General features: G+C 36.4%; 1 protein-coding gene across 3 annotated transcripts; it reads right to left on the bottom strand.

Moving 5' to 3' along the window:
• Positions 1-2,622: 2,622 nt before the first annotated feature.
• On the bottom strand, positions 2,623-26,468 carry LOC109340688 (phospholipase D gamma 1-like). 3 transcript variants are annotated; one of them, XM_019578404.1, is made up of 11 exons: positions 24,249-26,468; positions 23,604-23,720; positions 22,459-22,653; positions 19,881-20,129; positions 19,709-19,777; positions 19,442-19,589; positions 18,797-18,945; positions 10,208-10,387; positions 4,330-4,527; positions 2,952-3,279; positions 2,623-2,901 (listed from the first exon to the last, which is right to left on the bottom strand). In XM_019578404.1, exons 1-10 carry the CDS (start codon positions 26,082-26,084, stop codon positions 2,986-2,988), a joined length of 3,435 nt encoding a protein of 1,144 aa, XP_019433949.1. In that variant the 5' UTR covers positions 26,085-26,468; the 3' UTR covers positions 2,623-2,901; positions 2,952-2,985. The 3 variants fall into 3 exon arrangements, with proteins under 3 accessions (XP_019433949.1, XP_019433950.1, XP_019433948.1); XM_019578405.1 differs by having other exon boundaries at positions 2,623-3,279; positions 24,249-25,742; positions 25,788-26,468; XM_019578403.1 differs by having other exon boundaries at positions 2,623-3,279.
• Between the last annotated feature and the right edge of the window lie 573 nt (positions 26,469-27,041).

The following is a 27,041-nucleotide window of genomic DNA, read 5'->3' as shown; positions in this document are numbered from 1 at the left end:
TAAGAAAAATACTTGAATGACTTAGTTTGTTATAGGTCTGACGCTCTAACATGTTTCATCCTTCATCACTTGTTAAAGTTTCAATCTGAAGTGTCTCATATAGTGCCAAGAATATATCTACATGATTGTTTGAGTCCCCTCAAGGTAATATGCTAAACTAGTTTTAATTTATGATGGAGAGCAAAGCAGGAGAAATGATAAAGTGTACTGCTTCTGTGGCATGTTTCGCAATTCCAAACCACAAACCTTAGGCATTAGGCGCTCCATAATCTTAAGTGGTTTTTTGTTGTCTAACTCAGCCATAGTTTGCATTAGTTCAATCATCCTCTTACCCTTCCTTTTGTTGTCTTTGTCAATTACCTATGATTAATTACATTTTATTTAATCAATTTAAAAAAATTAAAGAAAAATATGAAATTAAAAGATAATTAAAAAGATAAATAAAAGATAAGATAAGATTGAATGATTTAAGATGAGAAGTCATAAAATGATCTGATGATTAAGGTGAAAGAGTTTAAGGAATAAAATGAATGAGATTGTGGATTCAATCTTCTCCTATAACAACTTTAAAAAACAAACAAGAGAGTTATAATGTTGTTTGATGATTAGGATGAAGTGAAGATGATAACAAGTTTGAGCCTTGCCTATAACAAATACTAACATATTAATATTTGTCAATAAAATAAATGAATGATATGAGATGAGATAAGATAAGAAAATAAGATAAGAGATAAGATATGAGTTTTTAGGTATTGAATTATCTCATTCACTTGCATGAATCCTAGATTATTATTCTCTCCCATTAAAATTGAAGTTAGAAGATGAGTTTACTTGTTGATATGGGCTATATATTGTGCTTAACTATGCCCAGCTCCAACTTTGGACAATAATTAACTACACAACCTGCCAAAACAATTACTTGCATTTAATACCAATTGTTATGTGGTAATCCAGGGATCCTAGAAGGTTTAAGACTCTTACCCAAGTTTAGTTTTTGTAGGTCCAATAATATTTGAGTTCACCTCTTATTCTTTCTAAATATACCCAAGAGATGTAAATAGGTAATCAATAAATTTATATCAATAAGTATACTAATAATTGATTAAAAAGACTTAATAGAAGATAACACAATTAATCATTTATCATTTATTATCAAAGGTATAGCCCTATCCTAAAAAAAAGAAGGACAACCCACTCAGGACTAAAATGGAAAGAAAAGAAAAAGAAATAGCCATGGATGTGAACTTCTCTATAAACTATTCATAAAATTAAAAGTGTTTCTGAATCTGAAAGTATATGAAAAAGTAGATCATAGATGTACAAATAGGCTCGAAGCCCAGGAACGTAATCAGTAAAAGCTGGATCGTGGGTCGTTGTTGGTGCATATGATCTTTTGGAAGTTTCACAAAACAAGATTGTGGATGCTTTCAACGAGCATTTTTCTCAGCTTTTGGGCTTCACTCTGGGCATTCTTCGTGTGCAATTGAGTTTCTAACTCTTTTAACTTTTATTCTTCTTTTTTGTGCTATTTATTAGCAAAACAACATAAAATATCGAAGCATGTTCGATTCACCCTAATTAAAGAAAAATATAATAAAAAATAAAAAAACCCTGATTAAACTAAAAAATGCATGCAAAACAATAAATTAATATATCATAACAACACATGCACTTCATTGAGTCAAATAAAAAAAAAACAAATATTTTGCAAATAAAAAACGTAACTAAGAAAAACTTATGTGGTTAACATGTCTTATTTAAAGACTAGTAAATTTTTATTTATTATGGCGATCCAAAATAATTATTTATAATTAAGTTTTAATTATAGTTAAATTTTTAATTTACGGTATAAATACTTATGCACACAGTTGGTTTAGAAATGTCAAAACTCTCAATGGCAGCTCTTGTAAATTGTCTCAAATTTCCTCCTAGTCGGTTATTGTGACTCTGTCTTTGGTCATGTTGCCATGACCTTTATCACATAGCACTTTTTTGGGCAAAAACGTGTCATTTTCGCTGGTATGATGGATCGCAAGTTCAAGCACACATTCTCTGGTTTTGCCAGGAGGATTTTTGAATTTTCCATGTTTTTCGGGAAGGGTAATTTATCCTATGAATTTCATCCAAAAAGTTCCAGCGTTTCTCATTGCCATTTTGCCAAAATGTGTGTGCCTATGCCTTTATAGTAACATAAAAAAACAGAACCTCTCTTAGTGAAACTCTTGGAAAATGATTAAGGAAGACAACTAGACTATATTTCTTATGATTAAATCATTAAATATATTAGGGGGGAAATATTCTTAATGTAAAAGTTTTATATACTTTATTAACTACCATTCATTTTCAATCATTAGTAACTCTTCAAAAAAAAGTAATACAAATAAATGATGAATAATGTAGTAACTATATATAAATTTTTACACTGATAATATATAGATATTATACTCAATATATTAACATGCATAATTACATTGGTGACAATTCTAGTGTTTAGAGTTTTTTAGGCTATGATATACACCGGTTATTCTCAATTCTTCACAATATTCCTACTATGGTAAGAAGGAATGGAGCTAAATAAAGAATACAATTATATAACTAGCCAAAATAAGGAACACAATATGCCAACTGTTATGGCTGATATGATTTCAATATCCATATATGCTGCTATATAATATTCACATATGCTGATAATGTGTATATGCATAAAAGCCATACATTGGGCACTTGTTTTCTGTCTCGATGCTAGTAGCATCATAATCTAGAATGTGCTCTATAGTTTTGTTAATCCTCATACAGGATACAAAATGTGTTTATGACTATACACTCTTTTTATTTACTATTAGGCATTTCAAAATCATTCAACTTCTATTTTGTAATTTACATTCATCTTAATGTGAAAGACTAACAAAAACAATCACACCTTAATTCCACCGGGTAGGAATCGGAGTGACTCTTAATGTGAAAGACAAGAAAGTGATAAATTCATCAAATGGTTAGATTCTCCTTCATGGCAAGAAATGATCCAACTATTTTCCCTCCGACATCCGGGAACTCTTCATGGCCAGGAAGGGATCTAACTCGGCCCCTTCGATCAACTTCAACCGGGTATTTGAGTAGATGCCCTCTCATCTCTGATATTTCATCAGCGGCAAACTGTTTCCAGTTCATTTCACCTATTGCTCTAACCCTTCTCACACATTCAAGGCTCTCAGGTTGCAAGAAGCATTCTTCAATTGTTCCTGTATGTTCTGCCCAAAGGGACATCCTATATCCATGGATCTACACAGTACGAAGAATTGCAGTCAAATTACAATACAAAGTTAATCGGTTCAAAAAATATATGCAGATCAAACAAAATTACACTGCTACCATTTTAAGTATTAGTTTTTTGTAAACTGGCACAACATAAATAGAATCAATAGCATGGTTGCTAATATTAGTTGTTGTTATACAGTAGTTGGCCATAGAGTATTTGTGCATGCAAAACCAGATCCAACAGGCCTAAATATTGATTAGTATTTTATTTCTGAATTCTGATTGCACTTTGCATTATTTTCATCCACCCCCTACTTTGTTGTCTCATAATTTCGGACGGGTCTTGACATTCTAATATGCTTATTCACACTCTTCACTTTTCAATTTTAAGTCTACTTTCCCAATGTACTCTTACTTAAGTAGCATTTGCCTATAATATTAAATTGTGCAGTGACAATAATACTTCGAATATTTTTGTTCTGCCATAACCTTTATGTTCATCAGAACTTGTTATGTCTTCCCTTACAACTGTTGAATAAAGATTTGTCAATCAGAAATTGATTGACCTTTTTTCTTGGCCTTGAAACCAAACATAAGACAAGGAAAAATAAGCAGAAATAAGAACACAAAAAAGCCAGTTTGTGTATTTTATTTTAACATATTTTTTAGAAGTATATAAGCAATAATTCGATATTAAATTTATAAATTATTTATAATGGAGGATAGATTAATTGATGGAGGATTTTATCTTAGTTATAGTTAGTTTAGAGTATAGATCATAACTATAAATATAATAAAACTGACTTTGACTTTTTGTTCAACTTAAACAAGGGTAAACATGAAAAGCACAGTAGAGATTGAAAAGTGAGGAGGGTAGATACTAGATATATGTCTATTCAAGTGTCAATAGCCCCACTTGATATTTTTCATGACAATTAAACATTAAATCTTTATTGAAGTTTTTTAACCTCATGTTTTCTGCTAGAATGCCACAAGTGAAAAATGAGATTGGTTATATATGAACAATGGCATAGGAAGTAAATATTAGCTGCCAATAATATAAAACAATCTTACCTGTCCAAGTGGATGAGAGTATTTTCTTTCCCAAGTATGATTAGGTTGGTAGGCTCCCATTGCAATCTCACTGTCTCTTGTTCCTTCCATAGAGCGTTGGTTGATGTTTGCAGACCCCAATATCACATATTCATCATCAACTATCATGCCTTTTGAATGAACATAAATCATGAAACGTCGGCTATTTCGACTAATTGCCTGAAAAGAGAGCAGCAAAAGAGAAAAGATTTACGAGTGCATTCACTAAATAGAGATTTAATGCCATAAAGAAACATTATCTAGATGTTTATAGAGACTGTCAGAAATAGCTTTCAGGAGATTCAATAAAAAAACATGGACATATAACAGCTTCAGGGGCAGTTGGACTATCAGATATATAACAGCTTGTTAGTTGCTACCTGTTACCTTGTGTCATGAAGCAGATACAAAACAAACTGCTATACAACACCAACAACCAAACCCTAATCCCACTAGGTGAGGTTAGCTATATGGATCGAACGAAGTCATAAATTTTTATTACAAATCATGTTCACTGACAAAACAAACTATTGTTTGGAGGATTTTTTTTTTTACTTATGATCAATCCAGATGTCTAGAATTTCATATGAGCTGCTTGTTTCACACTACAGGATTTATAATATTTAGTACTGAACATGTTGATCATGTGGGAATCTTCATGTGATTGCGTTTCAAATCCGATTAAAGTTTTATTGTGTTTTAATACATTTTGCTGAGTTTGATTACACAGCTTATAAGAAACAGAAAAAGAAGGAAGAGAGAAAGAGAGAACACGAAGGAGAAAGAGGAAGGTCTTTATTTCAGGTTTTGTATATTATGAAAAACTTACTTTACAGAGTATCTCTTAGTTACTTATATAGAGACTGTGCAGTTAAACAAAAACTGCCAGCTCACTAAAGGATGGAAAACAGAAAACTCTAACAGAAAAATAACAAACTCAAAACACATAACAATCACAGATTCACTATTCTGACATTTCCCCCTGAAACGAAGGGTGGAAAAACCAATTTGCGACTTTGTCAGCGATCTAGACTTATGTATTCTGCTTCAGTACTTGATCTTGAGATAGTTTGTTGCTTCTTAGACCACCAGGTAACAAGATTTGGGCCAAGGTAGAGACAAGCCCCAGAGGTGGACTTTCTATCATCCATGTCAAAGGCCCAGTCAGCATCACAGTAAGCAGTTAAAGAAAGACCAGTCTTAAGATTGGCAGAAGTAAGAGATAAGCCCAAAGATTTTGTTCCTTGAAGATATCTAAGGATGCGCTTTACTGCAATCCAGTGAGTGTTCAATGGTTTAGCCAAAAATTGGCAAACTTTATTAACAGAATAAGTAATGTCTGGTCTAGTGATGGTGGCATATTGCAGAGCCCCTACAATGGACCTGTAAAAGGTTGGATCATCAAAGATATCTGAGCCATGTTTAGTGAGCTTGCAATTGCTGGCCATAGGAGTCACATTAGCCTTGGCAGTGGCAAGGTTAGCTCTATCAAGAAGATCTCGTATATATTTTGATTGAGAAAGAAAGAGAGAACCATCTTGCTTATGCTTGACTTCAATGCCCAAGAAATAATCCAACTGTCCAAGTTGTTTCAAAGCAAAGGTATTGCTAAGGTCCTTAATGACTTGTTTGACCAAAGAGGAGGAGGATCCTGTGACAATAATGTCATCCACATACACGAGAATATAGATTTGGTGATTGAGAGATGAGTGTATAAACAGGGAATTGTCACACTTACTAATTCGAAAACCGAGTTTGATTAGAGAGCCTTTCAATCTTTCAAACCACTGCCTAGGTGCCTGTTTTAATCCATAGATGGCCTTATTGAGTTTGCACACTAGTGTCTTATCTTCATGCTGAAAACCAATTGGTTGTGTCATGTAAACTTCTTCTTCAAGGATGCCATTGAGAAAGGCATTGTTGATATCAAGTTGCTCAATTAACCATTGATGAGTAACTGCAAGAGTAAGCAAAATCCTTATGGTGACAGGCTTAATGACAGGAGAGAATGTTTCATTATAGTCAACTCCATGCTTTTGATGAAACCATTTGGCAACAAGTCGTGCTTTGTATTTATTAACCGATCCATCTGGATTTTCCTTTCCACGAAAAACCCATTTGCAACCAATAGCACATTTATGTGGAGGTAAGGGCATTAAAGTCCACGTTCCAAGCGCCATGAGAGCATCATATTCAGTTTTCATGGCTTGAAGCCAAACAGGATTGGCCAAAGCAGTCTTAGCACTAGAAGGCTCAAGTTGAGTCAGTTGCACCCGTGGAACAGGATTGCTGTGTATTCCAGACTTTGATCTAGTTTGCATTGGATGAGATGTAGGCAGAGGAGATGAATGAGGAGAAATGGTTGAAGCAGGAGATGGTATGTATTCAGAGGGTGAAGAAGTTGGTGTCAAGGAAGTAGGAATAGAAAATTGAGATAAGGGAGTGTGAGATGGACTATGGAAAGTGTCAATAGGTAAACTAGATGTGGGATGAGGAGACGACCAAATTGAATTAGGGATGAGATGACTGTCAGAATGCACAGTAGAGGACAACGGCGAAGATTGCGGTGATATAGGGTGAAAAACCATAGGTTGAGAAGGAGAATTAGAAGACACAGAACTAGGAGAAACCTGAGAAACAAATGATTTGTAAGGAAAATGATATTCATTGAAAATCACATCCTTAGAAATGTATATTTTGCCCTCTTGAGAAAGACACTTGTACCCTTTGTGACTCAATGAGTAACCAAGAAAGATGCATTCAGAGCTTCTGGGATTAAGCTTGTGTTTGTTGAAAGGTCTTAATAGAGGAAAACAGGCACACTCGAAAACTTTTAGTGTGTTGTAATCAGGAGTTTTACCAAATAAGACTTGAAAGGGAGATTGAGATTTTAGGGACAGAGATGGAAGTCTGTTGATTAAGAAAACTGCAGTGATAAAAGCATGATCCCAATAAATCATGGGTAGGTGAGCATGATTTAACAAAGTCAGTCCAGTCTCAACTATATGCCTATGCTTTCTTTCCACAGTTCCTTGTAGGTGATGAGTGTGAGGACAAGAAATCCTATGCACAATCCCTAGGGATTTTAGAAAAACAGTGAGTGGTCTAAATTCACCACCATAATCACTCTGAACTGCTTTAACAAAATGATTGAATTGTGTGTGAACAAATTTTAAAAAATATTGAAATAGGGACAAAGTTTCGGATTTTTGTTTTAATAGAAATATCCAAGTATGTTTACTACAAGCATCAACAATGGAAAGATAGTACCTGAATCCTGTAGCAGAGTGAACAGGAGCAGGACCCCACAAATCAACATAAACAAGATCAAAAGGAGTATTGTAGACTGTGAGAGAATTGGGAGCATGAAGTCTATGAGCTTTCCCAGTGCAACATGAAGAACAGAAATCAAACACTGTTTTATTGATATGAGGTATCTTACACAATTGTTAAACATTCTTTACAACAGCCTCATGAGGGTGACCAAGCCTAGAGTGCCATAGAGAAAAAATAGAAGGTGTACGAGAGGAAATACAAGTACTGAGACTAGAATTATTACAAGGACTTGTACTAGAGACATTACAATGACTTTTATTAGTAATATGAGGAACACAGCAACTCTGAGACGTAGGGAGAAGACCTTGAAAGGCATAGAGTCCTTCCTTGGTTAGAGATCCATGAAGAAGAATTTCATTAGTATCCTGTGATTTCACAAAGCAATCATAAGGATGAAATTCAAAATAGCAAAAATTATCTTTAGCAAACTGAGACACACTAATGAGATTTTTAGTGATAGTTGGAACATATAGAAGTTTGTTCAATGAAAAAGAAGCAAACTGATTTAGAGAAGAAGTGAAAAAGGAATTGCCAACAGATTGAATAGGTATACCCTTGCCATTACCCATATAGATGTGGTCGTGACCAAAGGTTTCAACTGGTTCATGCACAAGAGAAGCATCTGCAGTCAGATGATTTGTTGCTCCAGAGTCAGGATACCAAGCCACTCTTTTATTGTCTCTGGATGAGGGAGGAGGAGGACGTGCACGAGAATCTCCTTATGTAGTCATTGCATAAGATTGATGCATATATCTGGGATCAGGAGATGGGCCTGGCCCAAGAAGAGAGCCTCCAAAATTAGAAGGATAGGATCCAGTATGACCATGCAGAAAATCACTAGGCTATTCTGGATAGTAATGGGCTGGAAATTTTGAAGGCCCAAAATTAGGTGAAAAGGAGTTTCCAGAAGGCAAGAATTGCTGACGTGGAGTAAAATTGTTCATTCTGTCCACATGATGTCCAGGTGTTCCAGCGTAGGATAGAGATCCTCCAAAGTTGAGAGGCGCATAGTAGTAGGAAGTGACGTCATGTCCATGACGGTTGCAATACACACAGAAGAGAGAGGAACAACCCTGAGTTCTACCACCACGGTAACGATAACCTCCTCGCCGTCCACGGTTGTGTCCATAACCACCACGATGATTGTTAGAAACACCAAAAACAGGGTATTGAGAGGGACTTTGTGAATCAAATCGTGAAGGATAGAAATGTGAAGGAGCTGATTGATATTTCTGATTCAATGTCACATGTGTGTTTTTGTGAGGTGAATCTGAAGCAATGTTCACCGACAGAGCATCTGAAAGAGCTTTGTGCTTCCCTTTCTCAAGTCGTGCTTCAAACGTTAGAAGAAAGGATTCTAGGTTATGAATGGTTGGAAGATCCATTTGACTTTCAACAGATGTGATAACCGGTTGATACTTTTCATTAAGACCATCAAGGATATAATCAATATGTTCAGAATTGGAAATAGGAGTTCCAATGAAAATCAACGCATCAACAAGACTCTTGATCTTAGTGAAATATTCTGAGATAGAACTGGAACCTTGCGATATAGAACGAAGTTGAGATCGTAACTGTCGACTTCGTGCCTTTGTTTGAGAGTTGCAAAACGAATCCAGTTCTTCCCAAAGCTGCCAGGAATGAATACAACCAACAACACGTGGTTGTAAGCTCTCAGAAAGAGAATTCAGAATCCAAGAGAAGATGGATTGATCAAGTTCTTCCCAGCGTAGATACACTGGATTCACGCGATTAATCAATCAATCATCATCAGAGAGAAAACGGTGTGGAATTTCTGTGCCTAACATAAATCGATTCGCACGATTTGATGTTAGGGTTGCAAGCATAAAATGCCTCCACACGAGGTAGTTCTTCTCTGTTAGCTTCATCGAAGGAAGAGGAAGAACAAGTGGTGAGGAAACTGCTTGCAAAGGTGACGCAGCAGAAGGAGAGAAAGGAGGAGAGGAAGGAACAGTCCCAGTGTTGGTAGTTGTGGCAGCCATGCGTGATAACATGTAAGAAACAGAAAAAGAAGGAAGAGAGAAAGAGAGAACACGAAGGAGAAAGAGGAAGATCTTTATTTCAGGTTTTGTATATTATGAAAAACTTACTTTACAGAGTAACTCTTAGTTACTTATATAGAGACTGCGCAGTTAAACAAAAACTGCCAGCTCGCTAAAGAATGGAAAACAGAAAACTCTAACAGAAAAATAACAAACTCAACACATAACAGTCACAGATTCATTATTCTAACACAGCTCAAAAACAAAATTTTGGTTCCTTATTTTGTTGATCTGTTTCCTAATTAATTTTTGTACTTTCATGATTTAAGTTTCTTTCGGGTACAAGTGATTCTAGTTTTAATTCCTGATTCAAAAAGGATCTGATTGGTCAATACTCAGTGTGGCCAAACATCCTTGAACAGTATGGAATAAACAGCAGAAAACATTGTTTTTCTTCAAAATGGCAATGCGAAAATGTTACGGGAAGAGGACAAACAGAGAAAGAGTTAGTAGTAACATACTTGAGGACTATTTGCTGGGGGAGGAGTTCCAGACACACTAACATTAGCATACAAATCTACAGCCTCCCGATTGCCAAGGCAGAAGAAGTTCAAATAGTCTTGCGGAGAGAATGCTGCTTCAAGTCCAACCTCAACCAAAGCCTTGTAAATCGTCTCGTACATCATTTGCATAGTTTTATTCTGCAAAAAATAACAAATAATTCAAGATTATTAAATGCAATAACCAAATAGTGACAGGTGCTATAACTTTTCCTTAGACATCAGGCATCCATTCGTTTTGAACAATTGAGCAGTACTACTCATTTGACAAACCACTGCTGTATCTGAGTTTCAGAAAAGACTTTTAGTTCTGCTATATATCACAACCTAAACATACCACAAAATATCATTCTTGGTAATGGTTTTAGAATCAAAGCTACTAGCATTGGCTAAGTCACACTTTTTTCCTACTTAAATTTAAATTATGTTTACAAATACATGGTTGCCCCTTTAATTTGATCTCGTTTAGTCAACTTACCCATACTTTTAATTGTTCTATAACCTTCACTTCTAACTCTTTTACTATACAGGACCGGAGTAGTGGATAGACGATTGGCGCACGAGGTTATCCAGATATAAATAAAGTGAATAAAATGGTTCCTCATGTCTCCAATTTAAAGTCTTTAGAATGTGAGGCATGCTAGCTTGGTAAACATGTTCGAGCTTCATTACCTAGGTAGCTCATAGTCAGTCAAATTCTCCTTTCTATTTGGTTCATTCAAATGCACTTGGATTTATTTAATGAAAGAATGTTCAGAACTTTTTTCTATCTTTCAAAAATTTTGCAATGAAATTCAAGCTCAATTTGGTCATCCTATTCAGATTTTACGAAGTGATAATGCAAAAGAATGTTTTTATGTTCACTTCAATAATTTATGACTTCTGGTCGCATGATTCATCATTCTACTCACCCCTATACACCTCAACAAAATAGTATTGCTAAACATAAACATTGTCACATCATTGAAACTACAAGAACTTCTTTATTAAGTGCTAATGCATCTTAAATTTTTTGTGGTGATGCAGTTCTTACTATTCTTTTCTTAATTAATAGGATATCATCTTCTGCTTTGAATAACAAAGTATCTTATTTCTTATTGTGCCCAAGTAATAACCCTTTTAAGGTTCTTCCCCTTATTTTTGGCTCTACTTGTTTTATGCATGACTTATCCATGCATCATTATAAATTGCCAGCCCGTACAATCAGATATATATTCCTTGGTTATTCCTCCATTCAAAACGGTTATCGGTGTTATAATCCTTCATGTCAACTAATGTTATATTGTTTGAGGATACTCCTTACATTAGTACTTTAATGACCGTAGAGTTGATAGAACCATAGATGTGGAGAGAGGTCAACTCATTGACCAGTTGAGGCACAAGACCAAGATTTGGAAGGTGTATTCTAGAAGGGGTAGAAAAGGGATGTGAAGCCTATGCTGATGTGGAAGTGAGAGAAGATTCTTTTGCACAAAGGGAGTTACAATATTGAGAGTGACTTTACGGTTATATAGGAGTGAGTGAGAGAGGAAGGGGCATCTTTGGTAATGATGGGAAATTGATAGGACAGAGAACGCTTCATTCTCTGTAGGACCTGAGCTCTGTGGGTAGTAGAAGATATTCTAATGCATCTTTATTTTCTGCAACTTTCAATAAATTGTTTGCTCTCCCCTTTTTCCCCATTGTGTTTCTTTTTATGACCTTCTGACACTAGAACATATCAAAATGGTCCAATCTGCTGGATACCCTGTGAAGATGTATTTAGTGCAACAAAATCCAAGGCATAAGGTGTTGATCTTTCTTTGAATGACACTAAAGAAGAACTCAGAAAAAGCTATAGACATGGAAGCAAGGATGGTGAGTTTTGAAAATGAACTCAACAACCTCAAAATCACAATGGCAGAATCACAGATGAAAATGGAGGCAAGGTTGGAGAAGATTATGGTGGCTTTGAATCGCGACGATCGCATTAAGTCAGTTGTAGATGAGGAGAGAACCGAAAACGATGGAAGCGTTCATAACACCATATGTGAACATCGTAAGGTGACAACTTCTAGAACCTCTGGATCCCTTAAAAAGTTGCAAGGTGAAGATTCGGGGACGAATCCAAAGCATGAGAGCTTTGGGGCCAATTTCGAGATCTCGTATGATTAATGTGGTAAGAGTAGTAGAGGTGGAGTTGCAAGGGAGTCGTTTGGGATCGAGCTCATCAGGGAAGAAGGATAATGGGGTTGAGCATAGGTCTCAACATTTGAAAAGACCCAATTATGGCTTCACCCACAAAGGCAGGCTTGGATCAAATTGGATTCATATTCATGGACAGAAAGAGACTCACGGGTCAGTAAATTCTAGTAGAGGAGGCAACTTTGGGCCAGCTACTAATGCAAGGCTGGACAAAAATATGAAGGAGACTGGAGGGGGAATGGCCCAAGAGATAGAGGGATCTATCATTTATCCTACAATGAAATTGCTGATCGTAGACAAAGAGAGCTATGTTGCAAGTGTGGGAACAAATTTCATCCTATGCACCAATATCCTGATAAGTAGTTGAGAATCATGGTGCTAGAGTAGAACGAAGAAAAAATAATGAAGAGAACATTGAAATAGTGGAGCAAGAAGAAGAGGGAGTAGTAGATGGAGAATGCAGTGCTATCAATCTTGGAAGCCTGGAAAGCAGGGAGGGTCAGCAATTCCAAATGCTGAAATTAAAAGGAGAAATCGAAAGGGTACCTATACTGGTGTTGATTGACAGTGGGGCGACACATAACTTTATTTCCAAAAGGTTGATTGAAGCTATGGGAAAACCTTTTGTGGATATAAAAGAGATGACTATAAAGCTCGACAATGGACATCGACAACAACTAGGGGAAGTGTGAGAATATAGAAGTGGAAATTGGCGGAATAAAAATTATAGTTAATGCTCAATTGTTTGAGTTGGGAGACATAGACATGGTGTTAGGAATGTCATGGTTATCAACCTTAGGGGACATGGTTATTGATTGGGGGAAGAAAGTAATGAAGGTGATGGTAGATGGGAGGTCAATGGAGTTAAAAGGTTTAGGGTATGATTCACATACTGCTTTCCAAAGTTTGTTTGCTGGAACTCAAGTATGGGTAGAAGGGATATACATGTCAGAAAGCCTTCAAATAACAGAACTGAACAGTGTGTTATCAAGGTTCGTTGATGTGTTTCAAGAAACTAGAGGATTACCTCCTAAGAGAAATAGGGAACATGCCATAGTGTTGCTAGAAGGACAAGGTCCAGTGAATGTTAGACCATATAGATATCCTCATCATCATAAAGATGAGATTGAAAAACATGTGAAAGAGATGTTGCAAACAGGAATCACGAGACCAAGTCAGAGTGCCTTTTCCAACCTAGTCATTTTAGTCAAAAAGAAGGACACGACATGACGTATGTGTGTAGATTACCGAACTTTGAACAGAGCCACCACCCCCGATAATTTCCAATCCCAACTATTGACAAATTGCTAGATGAAGTACATGGGGCGAAACTTTCTCCAAATTCGATCTCAAGTCGGGGTACCACCAAATAAGGATGAAAGCAAAGGATGTGCACATGACTGCTTTTAGAACCCATGAAGACACTATGAGTACTTAGTCATGCCATATGGATTGATGAATGCTCCATCAACGTTTCAAGCTTTGATAAATGATGTATTTAGAGAAATGTTGAGGAAGTGGGTTTTAGTGTTCTTTGATAACATCCTAGTGTATAGTTCAAGTTGGGAAGAGCATTTGCGACATTTAACTATGGTATTTGGAAAACTACAGCAGCATAAACTAGTAGCAAACAAGAAAAAATGTCATTTGCTCAATTTGCGATTGAGTACTTAGGACACATAGTTTGAAAGGAAGGATTAGCAATGGATTCGAGTAACATGGAGAGTGTGTTGCATTGGCCAATTCCAAAGTCAGTAAAATGGGTAAGAGGATTCTTGGGCCTTACAGGGTATTATAGGAAATTCATCAGAGATTATGGCAAGATTGTTAAGCCATTAACTGAGCTGACGAAGAAAGAAGGTTTCCATTGGAATGCCAAGGCCCAAGAAGCTTTTGAGAGACTCAAGAAGGCTATGGTTGAAGCTCCCGGTTGACACTTCCAAACAAGGAATTCTTGATTGAGAGTGATGCCTCGGGAGGAGGAGTAGGAGCAATACTAATCCAACAAGGGAAACCAATAACTTACTTCAACAAGGCATTTGGGGTAAGAAATCTCTCCAAATCTGCTTATGAAAAAGAACTAATGGCGGTGATACTAGCAATTCAGAATAGTTACTACAACAAAGAATCACAACAACGAACCAATAAAATTGGATGTCTAAGCTTTTAGGCTACCAATTTGAAATTATCTACAAAGAGTTGAAAATAGAGGAGCAAATGCCTTATCTCGATTGCATGAGGAGGGTGGATCTTTTTGCTATATGAGACATGTTCCCACTTGGAGAGACACCAATGCTATAATGGCTGAACTAAACGAAGATGAGAATTTGAGATCAATTGTTGAAGAATTAGAGGCAGGAAAAGTGACCAAACTTGGCTTTGTTTATACAAGTGGGGTCCTTATGTTTAAGGGAAGATTGGTCATCTCTGCAGCATCTAAATGGATCCCTCAATTTCTATAAGAGTACCATTCAACTCTTCAAGGTGGGCATTCTAGATTTTATAGAATATATCGTAGCGTGGCTGCCAATCTTTTCTCGTTTGGAATGAAGAAAATGGTCCAAGATTTTGTGCAGCGATGCAATGTGTGTCAGAGGCAGAAGTACTTAGCTACAACCCCTAGGGGTGTATTGCAACCACTATGATTCCAGATCAGATATAGGAGAAAGTCTATGGATTTTATAACAGGACTTCCAAAGTCCAAAGGATTTGAAGCAATCTTAGTTGTGGCGCACAGATTGTCAAAGTATAGTCACTTTGTGTTGCTGAAATTTTTGCCAAGGAGGTGGTTAGACTACATGGGATCCTGAAAGCCATTCTTAGTAACAGGGATCCCATATTTGTCATAACTTCTGGAAAGAACTTTTTAAAATGCAGGGGACCTAGTTAAAAATGAGCATTGCATATCATCCGCAAACTAATGCTTAAACCGAGGTCATGAATAGGTGTTTAGAGACATTTTTAGGATGTTTTATTGCTGACCAATCTAAGACATGGATCTACTGGTTGCATTGGAAAGAGTATTGGTATAACACTAATTTTCACCAACCAATTGGAATGGCACCATTTGAAGTGGTATATGGGTGGAAGTCTCCTCTTTTAAACTGTTTTGTGCAGGGTGAAACTCTAGTTGAAGCTGCCAAAAGAGAGCTCATGGATTGCGATGAAGCACTGCGACAATTGAAACAACATTTGGTCAGAGCACAGGGCAGTATGAAAAGCCAAGTAGATTCTAAGAGGCAAGAAAGGAGTTTTGAAGTGGGAGAATGGGTCTTTTTGAAACTCCGACCCCATAGGCGAGGTTCTATGGTCACTCGAATCAACCCAAAGCTAGCTTCCAGGTTCTATGGACCTTTCCAAGTCGTTGAGCGTGAAGGAGCAGTGACTTATAAATTCAAGTTACCAAAAACATCACAAATTCACCCCGTGTTTCATGTATCCTTACTCAAGAAACCTGTGGGGGACTACAAGATTGAAATTGAGTTGTTGGTGGGCATGGATGGAGAACAAGGAGAAGAATTAGAACTTGCAATAGTTCTTGCATCTAGACAGGTTAATAAGACGGGAGAAAGTCTGCAGCAGGTCTTAGTACAATGGAAAGGGCAGTCCGCAGAGAATGCAACATAGGAGGATATTTATTCTATGAAAAGTCAGTTTCCACAATTCAATTTTGAGGACAAGACTGTTCTTATAGGAGAAGGCAGTGATAGAACCATAGATGTGGAGAGAGGTCAACTCACTGACAACCACATAGTCCATTTATCAAGTACTTCCTTTTCCTCTATTCAATGAACCACTACTCTTAGTTAGCTAACTAGTATCAACAATGCTACCCATAATGTTTTCAATTGTGGTTGCATTTGTGATCATGGTTACAGTTATTGTGATTGCTGTCATTCCAGCCGTTGCGATGTGGATTGCGGCCACTGCGGTGTAAATTATTTTGAGTAAAAAAATATTTTTGAAATCAATACGATCTGATGGTGCCCGATACGGTTGCATTGCGGCTTGATGCAACCCAAATGTGGTTGTATTATGGCCCTTTGCAGCCACATCATTGTGATTCAGTGTGATGCTGTTGCAGTGGTCACCGAAACCACAATATTGTAGCCATATCACGTGATGTGGTCCACAATTTGAATCACTGGCTACCCATGTCACCAACACCACCAACATCAATTGTGTCACAAACTCCTAGTCCTATTATTGTTTATCAACGATGCCCACGTCCTAAACAAATTGAGGTTATTGACATTAATCTAGATCCAAGTAATACCACTCATGCTTAATCGTCTGCACCTGTTTCGGATCCACCTACATCTTCCACTGAATTACTTATCGCTATTAGCAAAGGTATACACTCTACTCCTAACCCTCATCCCATATATAATTTCTTGAGTTACAATCGTATATCTCCTTCCCAATATGCTTTTCTGTCTACCATTTCCTTTGTTTTTATCCCTAAAACTGTACAGGAATCACTTCCACATCCAGGGTGGCACTAAACTATGATTGACGAGATGACAGCTTTAGAATCCAATCACACTTACACTTTTGTTCCTCTTACATAAGAGAAATCTATAGTGGGCTGTCTATGGGTCTTTGCTATCAAAGTAGACCCAATGGTCAGGTTGATCATTTAAAAGCTCGATTGGTGGCTAAGGGTTATATTCAACAATTTGGTACTAACTAAGGTGAGACTTTTTCTCTCAATTCCAAAATGCCTCATGTTTGTCTCTTCCTGTCTATGGAGGCAACATGCACACGACCCTTGCATCAATTGGAAATCAAGAATGCTTTTCTTCATAAGAGTTGTTAGAAGAGATTTATATGGAGTAACCACCTGATGTTGCTCAAGGGGAGTCTTGTGGATTTGTGTGCAACTTGCATAAGTCTTTATATAGGCTTAAGCAGTCTCCTAGAGCATGGCTCAACAAGTTCAACTTTGTTCTCTATAAGTTTGGTAAGATCATTCTATCAACATTCCTCCTTTGGCAATGTATTCATCTTCTTGTTTATGTTGACGACATTGTCATTATTGGCAATGACCACGATGGAATCAAAAATCTAAACCAACATTTATTTCAACACTTCCAAAAGAAAAACTTAGACTTACTTTTTTGGCATTCAGATAGCTTGATCATGCGTAGGTATAGCCATATTCCAGAGGAAGTATGCTCTAGATATCCTAAAGGACACATGAATGTTAGATTGTAAACCTATTGATATGCCAATGGATCCTAATGTTAAACTTATGTCAAATCATGAGAAACCATATTCAGACCCAGGGAAATATCAAAGACTTATAGGTAAACTAAATTATTTGACTATGATCAAACCAAATATATCATTTGTTGCAAGTCAATTCCTTAATTCACTGCTTGACAGTTACTCGAATGCAGTTGTTAGAATCTTGAGATACATTAAAGAATCTCCTAGAAGATGATTGTTTTTCAAGAACAGAGGTCATACTCATATTCTTGCCTACTCTGATGTAGATTGGGTTTGTTTCCCAAGTGATAGGAAGTCAACTTCAGGTGATTGTGTTTTCATTGGTGGTAACCTTATCTCATGGAGAAGCAAGACACAAAATGTTGTTGCAAGATCAATTTCACATGCCAAAATATAGAGTTATGTCTCCTACTGCAGGAGAACTAGTTTAGCTCAAACATCCTCACTCTGAGTTAAAGTTCTACAAAGTTGAATCTATGAATGTCATTTGTGATAATCAGACAACTTTATATATTACTTCTACTCCAACCTTTCATGAATAGTCGAATCACATAAGGTGGACTGTCATTATATTCGCCAAAAGGTTATTGTGGGGGAGATTTAGTATTTATTTTGAGTTCTTGGATCAATTACCAGATATCTTCACTAAGTTTCTCTAAGGTCCAAGAATATCATACATATGAGACAAGTTGGATGCATTTGACATATGTCATCCATCTTGAGGGGGAATGTTAAGATTATTGAGATAAATAGAAGATTCTCGAGATGATTAGAAAACTCTATATGTGATTAAGACTAAATATATGATTATCAAATCATATTATAAATGTGATTAGGATTAAATATATGATTATCAATTTGTCCCTTTCAAGTATTATAACTAAACAAAAAATAATAGCAAGTTATTCTAGTTCCTTAAAATTACTATGATCACAATGATATTCTGTTTTGTTTGGCTATACAACTACTTGCCCTGGAGGAGAAAGAATAGGAGATAAAATAGGAAAATGATCTAATATGACAGTGATAGCTGGTATGCTATTTGATGTAAGTGAAGAATTCCAAATGCCAACTGAAAAGTTAAATCAATTGGAAATATAAAAATGGGATTTTATATTGGGAATTAAGTCATACTTGCCAAAACAGAATCCTTTGTGTGGCAGCCCCTGTTGGAACACCCTCTGGCCACATAGGAATAACAATATACACAGCAAATCTCTCATTAGCCTTTATCTTTTCAGCAATCTTCAGAGCAATTTCCATAGGGATTAAATTATTAGCACCTGCAAAAGACATCAAAATTAACATAAAAAGATAAGTTCAAAATAAATCTCTATATATGGAACCTCATTAACAATGGACTTTTCATTCAGTAAATGATAGAGAACATATGAATGATACAGTTCAAAACCAAAGAAACAATACAGTTGATGGAAGATTTTCATGGGTATCCTGATAATTTACTTATCAACTAGCTCTTTTTGCAAACCATGATACAATATGTTGTACCATTAATGACAAAATCATGTAGCTTCCAGATGCTTTCATGTGTATAATGGCACTGAGAAGGCTTACCAGTTTTTCTATATGCAGTTAGGTTGTGTAATTAATTGAAAGATTAAACTGGATTTTGGCTTTGGATAATTTATCCCTAACAAAGCTCGATTTATCGTGTCAATTTATGTCCTACAAAATCTTCAGGATAATACCAGTTGTAATTACAAAAAAATGAAATGCACAACAAACGATCAGCATGAGCAGAAAGGAAAAGTTCCATACCAAGGTCTTTATGTTGACTCCAATGGAATGAAGACCCAATGAAATATTGATTCTCTATATAAATGAAATGCTGTGCAGCACGAATGGCCTTCACATATGCTGTATGTATGCTCATGTCAATCAGCACATTCTTCCCACATACTAGGTTCTGTGAAAATAAAACAATATTTGACCTTATCAAAAAAAAATATAACACATAGGTGGTTAAGTCTGATGAACTGAAATCAAGTTTGAAAAAGAAAAAACAGAAACACAACTTTAATTCACCTTGCTGGTTGCGTCTTTTGGATCCTTTGGAAATCTCTTAACAGAATTTGAATCAATTGAACGAAATATCTAGAGTCAAAAGTAAAAAAGAGTCAATAATTTCCTTTTAGAATGAAAAGAAATTTGCTTCTAGAAAATGTAAATATTTATTCAGTATTGAATAAGTTATAACCTGAACATGCCAAGCTTCAAGATTATCATCACCAACACTAGGAGCATCATTTATGCCGATAATATCTGGAATTCTTTCCAGCCTAAGTAAAGCATCATCATATGAAATTTTCAACTTTTTGATCCCATGAGGTTTTGAAGCTTTTAACCAGCGCTCCTCAAAATTAGTCAAAACATCATAAGCTGCTGGGCCATCAATTTTAGAATGCAAGTCATGCCATGGCTCCCGTGGACAACCACCAGTGTTACCCTGTCACAAAATAACACACCATATAAAATGGCCTCAAACACATTCAGAAATTGCGGCTTATTGGTTCCTAGCTAGGTTCCACCATAATTAAATTTTTTGACTTCTAAGACTTAAATATCAGAAAACGTCCTTCATAAACTGTGACTTTTTCAGCAACTTTTAGAGATGTAACTAGGGCAGGTGGACAACATTTATTTATAAAAGGTTTAACATATCTGATAGGAACTTGGATTTCTCTTATGAAATTATGATATGAAGGTTAACTCCTTGCAACAACAACAAGCCTCTATAATTTCTCAATGGTTGAAAGAGAAGAGAAAAGAATAGAAAGAAAGAGACACACAGATTGTTGGGAAATAAGTCCCATATCGCCTGTTTCATTGTCTCAAGAACGGTTCATATACATGTTGGGTTATTCCTCTCATTGCTAATTGGTTTTGAGATGAAACATTAACATGGTATCAGAACCAAAGCCCGACTTCTCTCCGGTTATCATGGGCCAAAAGATGCCCTTTAGTCATGGTCATGGGTCAAAGGCCCTTCACCTGGTCTGGCGTGAAAGAGACATAGATTGCCTACTTGATTGTCTCGAGAATGGTTTAAATACGTGTTAGGGTATTCCTCTCATTGCCAATTGGTTTTGAGATGACACTGCAGAACTTCGAGAGGTCTGTTTCTGATGTAAACCAAGGGGGGCAACCTATGATTTGTGGAGGACAATCTTAAAATTAGGAGAACCACTTGGAGTTCATATTTTTGAAAGGAAATTATGATAGTTTAGTTTATTTATTTGCTTTAATTCAAATAAATGAGACTACATTCTCATATAGTCTTAGGTTTAATTTTGTTCAAGTAATTTCAATTCAATAAATCATGGGAGGGTTGGGAATTTATTTATTCCTTTATATCATGGCCCATTCGTGGCCAATTAGTTTGATTAGGACAATTGAAATCAAGGCATGATGAAACTCCTATAAGGCATGGCAGGGATCAAGCAAGTTTGGTTCAAGACTCAAGGATTAGTTAGAATTTTCGTTTGCATTTCAGATTTGATTAAATAAGATATTATCTTTTAGCATTCAAAGATAATTAGGATTTTATCTTTAGACTTATCTTTAGTTTATTTCAATCAAGGCAGATTGCCTATTTATAGCTTTGGCTTATTCATTAATAAATCAAGTTTAATTTTGAGAAAACCTTGTGTTTATTTTAGTTGAGAGAATTCTCCTAAAAACCTTTATCGTTGGCTGTGGCCACCATTGATGAATTCTTATCAAGCTTCCTAACTTGTGGCGAATAACACTAGCTTATCAATCAGTCTTGCTTGTGACGTTTCCCCCTTCTAATCTTTTCCATTTCCCTCACCAAAGCAACCCCAAATTCCCCATAATTCACAAAAACCGAAATACAACTTAAAAAGCTCAAGACTTCAAGCTAAAACGATCCTAATTCTAAGGCAACCCCCTTGAGGTTGTCATCAAGATTAGAAGGGGGGAGCGCCACAAGCAAGAAGGGGGAAAAGATTAGAAGGGGGAAGCGCCACAAGCAAGAATGCTTGATATGCTAGTGTTATTCGCCACAAGCTAAGAAGCTTGATAAGAATTCATCAATGATGGCCACAACCAACAATGAAGGTTTTTAGGAGAATTCTCTCAACTAAAATGATGCCCTTTAGTCATGGTCATGGGTCAAAGGCCCTTCACCTGGTCTGGCATGGAAGAGACATACATTGCCTACTTCATTATCTCAAGAATGGTTTAAATACGTGTTAGGGTATTCCTCTCATTGCCAATTGGTTTTGAGATGATACTGTAGAACTTCGAGGGGTCTTTTTCCTCCCACCCCAAAGGCCCTAGTTCCTCACTCAATGACTAGATACCTTTTCCCATACCTTTTCCTTCCTTTTATCTTTCATCCTAACTGACTCCCCTTTCTTCCCACCCTTCTTGCAACATTGGTAAGGTTGTAACAAACCAATCGCCTCATCTGCCCCTTGTCTCTTCCTGCACTATATTTCTATCTCCTTTACCTTTAATAACCGTAGGGTATCTAAAAATATCACTGGCAGTGTTATTTTTTAGTTCAAAGCATGCTGCACATATAGCAACCAAAAGAATCTATTTAGCCTTTGCTTTACAGGAATATAAAAGTTTGTCTGAAGTATATTTTGACTTCCTCTATAACTGCTGAAACACGTATTTATACATTTAGTATCTATCTTTTGAACAAATGCTTCACTTCAGTTCATCCAATGCTTAGCAAATAGTTGATGTAAAACTATAGTTACTCTCAATCATGCAACAAAATAGAGTATGAAATAAGAGATTACCGTGAAAGTAGGGTTGTGATAGTCATCTTTATGTAGTGTCTGCAGTGTCCTAAAGATAGAATGATGGGGAGTATCGTATCGCCCATCACACAAATCAAGTCCACCAACAAATGCTACAATTTTTCTTCTGTTATTTCCAGCATCAGCATCCACAATTACAGTTTTCTGGTGATGAGTATATATAGTTCCAACTTCCTGAAAAGAAGACATAAATTCAGAGTAGAAGTATGTGATAAGTGATAATTAACAAGAGATCCAAAGCTGAACCTTGAAATACATGAAATTAAAGTTTCACTTCAATGGAAGTTGTTTACTGATAAAGAATATTACAATACTATGCCTACTCACTTCAGTGGTTATATTAATTATCTTAATATTCCAGGGTTGCATAAGTAGTACTACACTAGCACTTGATCTAGATATTACAAAAATATAAATTAGTTCTGCATATTATTACACACGTCAAAATCAAACTCATTATCTATGAATATATCTTGAGTCACTCCCTTTCCACCTGCCCTATATAATTTCAATAGACAGCCTTTGCAAATTGTTCGGATTAGTAAAAGTGTAAAAGAAATAAATTTGAAATTTTTTGACTATGTTCCAGATTATGAAAAAATAAAGATGCTATTATAAATCCTACACTGATTAAATTTAAAAATCAATGTTTTTTCTTACAATGTTATACACTCTGCATTCTTCTTTTAAGGTTTAACTACAACCTGCAGCTTTAATACTCTGCATTAGCAATACTCTCCTACAAGTTACTTGCATTGCCAAAACCTGTGAGTGTTTTTTCTAATGACATTCTATATATCATCAATATATACTGAATATTACTTGCAGATTGCACAGTGTTATGTTTTGTAAGCACACACTTCATATCCAGTACAATCATCATTCTCAGAGTTATATTAACTAAAAAGCTAGGCAAGCTACTAAATGGATCACACTATCTGCAGTAATAAGGCATGATAAAATGCATTTTCCAAATATTAATCATATGTTTAAATTCCAATAATGCAAGGTTACAAAAAATGGCTGAATGGTATCAATGATAAACAACACTTCAGCACAATTTGCAGCAAGTGAGAATAAACAGATAAAATAAAATATTTCACTATTTAGTTGTCAAATCTAACCTTTTGTTTGATCCAGCTAAGTCGTTTTCCAGCGATGCGAGGACAAAGCAGCACTTGCACTGAAGAGTGCTTGAAAAATCGTCGAGTTTCTTCATCATGAGTTGCCATGACCCCATCCTAAATGTAAAGTTGCAGATTTTTGCATAATTAAAACTATAAGAGAAAATCACTAATACTATATTTATTATACTAAAGCAAAACTAAAATATTTGCACAACAATCCTAATCTTAACTGAAATTAAGTAAACATAACCTGTCACAAATGGAGAAGTGCTAACATAACACAAAAAAACACTAAGCTAGAGCACTTATTTTAGCCATTTTACTACCTACCCAGGGGCAGTAACATGTTAATTGTCCAGTTGGCGTAACATTTTAAGCAGAGGATCCTAGTATAAGAATTTCGATAGCCAAGATATAAAACGTCCTAACTCCAAATGTAAATTTGCACACTTTCAAAGGCTAACATGTGATCACTTTATTTATTATCACAGGTAAAAAAGTGATGATGAAGCAAGGAGATGTGCATGCAAGAGAGTTCCCAACCAAATCCTACAGCCCTTCCAAATAGTGAAATGCAATGACATGTAACCCTTCCAAACAGGGAAATGCAAATATATGTAGCAGAAAAATTGCATTACGTACTGTCTGATAGCCTAGAATGCTTCTTGACGTAGGATCATCCCAAATAAGGAGAAGCACTCTAACTCCTTCTTGTGACTTTGTTTTTAGAAGTTCACCCAAAGTATAATCTGGTGCAAAGCCAGCAGTATCTCTTACTAACTTAACTTTGTGCCACACAGACCATCCTGTAATATAGATCAATCGCCGAGCTTGACGTATGGCATCAAAGATGTCAAGCCAACACTTCCCATGCACATAATACATCCCATTTTCAAGCAGCACATTGGGGAGGGATCCATCTGGAACATGAGCATCTTGATATAAAGTAACAGTTCCACCTTTCCGCAAAGGAAAATATGTTCCAGGAACCCCAATGTAATCAGGCCCTGCTCCGACTCCTTGATGATAAATGCTCAGTCTTTCCATTGGGATGTACTGAATGGAAAGGCTCAGGGAAGCACCTTGCTTACAAGGCTTCCCATTGTTATTCAGGAGAGGGTAAGCACCTTCTATTTTTTCCCCCGAGAATATTTTTTCCACTGGAATTGCCACAATTCCAATGAGCTGTGAACCTACTACATCACTGTCCTTAACAAGAAAGTGTACTTCTGCAGCATGATGAGCAACAGGAACGTAGAAGTGTTGCATCCAAATAGGATTTTCGCTGTTGCTAATGACATATGTCCTCCCTATTACAGCATTTGATATTGCAATTGATACATAAGGATCACTGGTAATATTTATAGTTCCTTCAATTTTATTGCTCACACTACCAGGTAATCTACCAAACATGTCCCCTATTGTTTTGTGGAACATGTCCATATTCGGAAGATTTTTGGCTCCATATATCCATATATCTAAATTTCCATGTAGGAGTAAAACTCTCAAGGACCCTTTATTCTGCAATGGAACAATCTGCGTAGACTGACTATGCACCGATCCATTAAATGAGTCAGAAAAATCTGAAAGTTTAGATGAATCCACCCGACCAGAGTAAGAGGACCCCCAACCCGAGAAGGAGTTATTAGAATAGCCATAAAACTCATCTCTCTTCTCTTGCAACTTCGGAACTGAAATGGAATGCATGAATGGTTGTGCTACAGGTGCCTGGGAGAACGACACAGGAGCACTTGGCTGGTTATCGGACAACCGGACATTGCTCATAAGATCATCCAAAGTCGGGTAAGAAGGCTTAGAATTATCAATACCACTACTTTGTGAGACCGACACTCCACCTCCAATGAAGCTTGCACTCTGCAGTTGGTAGGGGCAACTATTAATCCGTGAATGGGATTGCGAACTATCTTCCGGAGGTGGATAGGCCTCACTCTGCTGGTAATAGTAATGAGATGATCCATATGGTAAACTAGCTGTGTGGGAAAAGGAAGGATGGGGAGGAGGACTATGGGTCCCTGGAGGAACATAGTAGGGGTACGGATAAGATGGCGAAGGAGGCCGAGGAATGTCCAAATGCGGCGAAGGGCGATTAAAGTCTGGGGATGAGGAAGCATGAGGAGGGGGAGGAGGGGAATAGGCGGAATAATCCAATGGGCCAGGAGGGAGGGTGGGTGATGAGGTTAACCTAGGAGGTTGGGGAGGATGATGGGAGGAATAGTCCAAGGGGCCAGAATGAGAGGAAGGAAAAGGTGATCTAGGAGGTGAAGGGTAGGAATAATTGAAGGAATGTGAAGAAGTATAAGGATATGGATAAGGATGAGGTGGATAATGATGAGGAGCATAAGGATCAGGACCTGGATTTGGAAGAGGAGGAGGATATTGTTGATAAGGGTTGGGAGGATATGGTTGATAAGGGTTAGGATACCTGTATGGAGATGATGATGAGCCATAGTTATCCATCAAATATAACAAACACCAAAAACCTCACTAATAAGTCAAATTTGGATTTCCAATACAAAAGGGTCATACAATTATGTTAATTGTATTTGAATTGATACAAAAGAATTGTACACAGATAATAGGGGGAAGGTGAAGGATGATATTTGGGATTGATCACAGGAATTTATGGAAAATTTGGAAGATTGATATGATATCAACGGTGGGTGTTCAATCCAAGGATGAGAATTTTACGAGCAGAGAGAGGGAAAATTTACCTTATTTCTTTGAGATGCTTCTGAGAAGTTGAGGATTACAGGAAAAAAAAGGACGGGGAAGAAGAACAACTATAGACCAAGAAATGTGAAACGCTCTCCCCGCACTTGCCAGATCAGCACTTGACGACGTGCACATTCGAATATGTGACAATAAGTCTTCTTATATTTTATTTGTCTAAATAATTATTATGTAAGAATTAATGATAATTATAGCTGAATGAACGATGAAAAATATAAGGACAATATAAACGACTTTTATATTTTTATTTTTGAAGTTTTTGTTGTAATAGAAATTATAAAATTAAAGTTATATACACGTCACTATTAGGAAATAAATTACCTTACATTTGTGGACTTTTTGTTAATACCAAATTAGAAAATAATTAAATATATTTTCCTTTTTTTATCGCCACCATTATTTATTTATTTATTTTTATCATTCAAATATTTGTTTTCTATATTGAGAAAAGCCCAAAGATGTAAGCTAGTTGATTCAATTACAAAGGGATGTAGAATGAGATCTTGGAAAAGGGTGTGGTCTACTTCAGTGGATAGAACTGCTAAATATTGTAAAGAAAACAGAAATACAAAACATAAACATTTCATATTCTTGCACACAAGAGTTACCAACAAAGTGCCAATAGAGAGTCATCAATCTAAATGGTGGATCTTGGATTGTGGTCTGTACACTCAGATATGCAGC

Source organism: Lupinus angustifolius, unplaced genomic scaffold (assembly GCF_001865875.1).
Source record: "Lupinus angustifolius cultivar Tanjil unplaced genomic scaffold, LupAngTanjil_v1.0 Scaffold_230, whole genome shotgun sequence".
Classification (NCBI taxonomy): Eukaryota; Viridiplantae; Streptophyta; class Magnoliopsida; order Fabales; family Fabaceae; genus Lupinus; species Lupinus angustifolius.
The sequence above is the reverse complement of the archived record's forward strand: the minus strand, read 5'-3'. Positions and strand labels throughout refer to the sequence as shown.

What these genes read in the sequence shown, in the direction of transcription:
- LOC109340688 (XM_019578403.1), bottom strand. Translation starts at nt 26,084, where the DNA reads ATGGATAACTATGGCTCATCATCATCTCCATACAGGTATCCTAACCCT. An exon ending in ATCACAACCCTACTTTCACG is followed by an intron (nt 20,130 to 22,458) that starts GTAATCTCTTAT and finishes ATTTTGTGACAG; the next exon opens with GGTAACACTGGTGGTTGTCC. An exon ending in GAGTCAACATAAAGACCTTG is followed by an intron (nt 18,946 to 19,441) that starts GTATGGAACTTT and finishes TGTCTTTTGCAG; the next exon opens with GTGCTAATAATTTAATCCCT.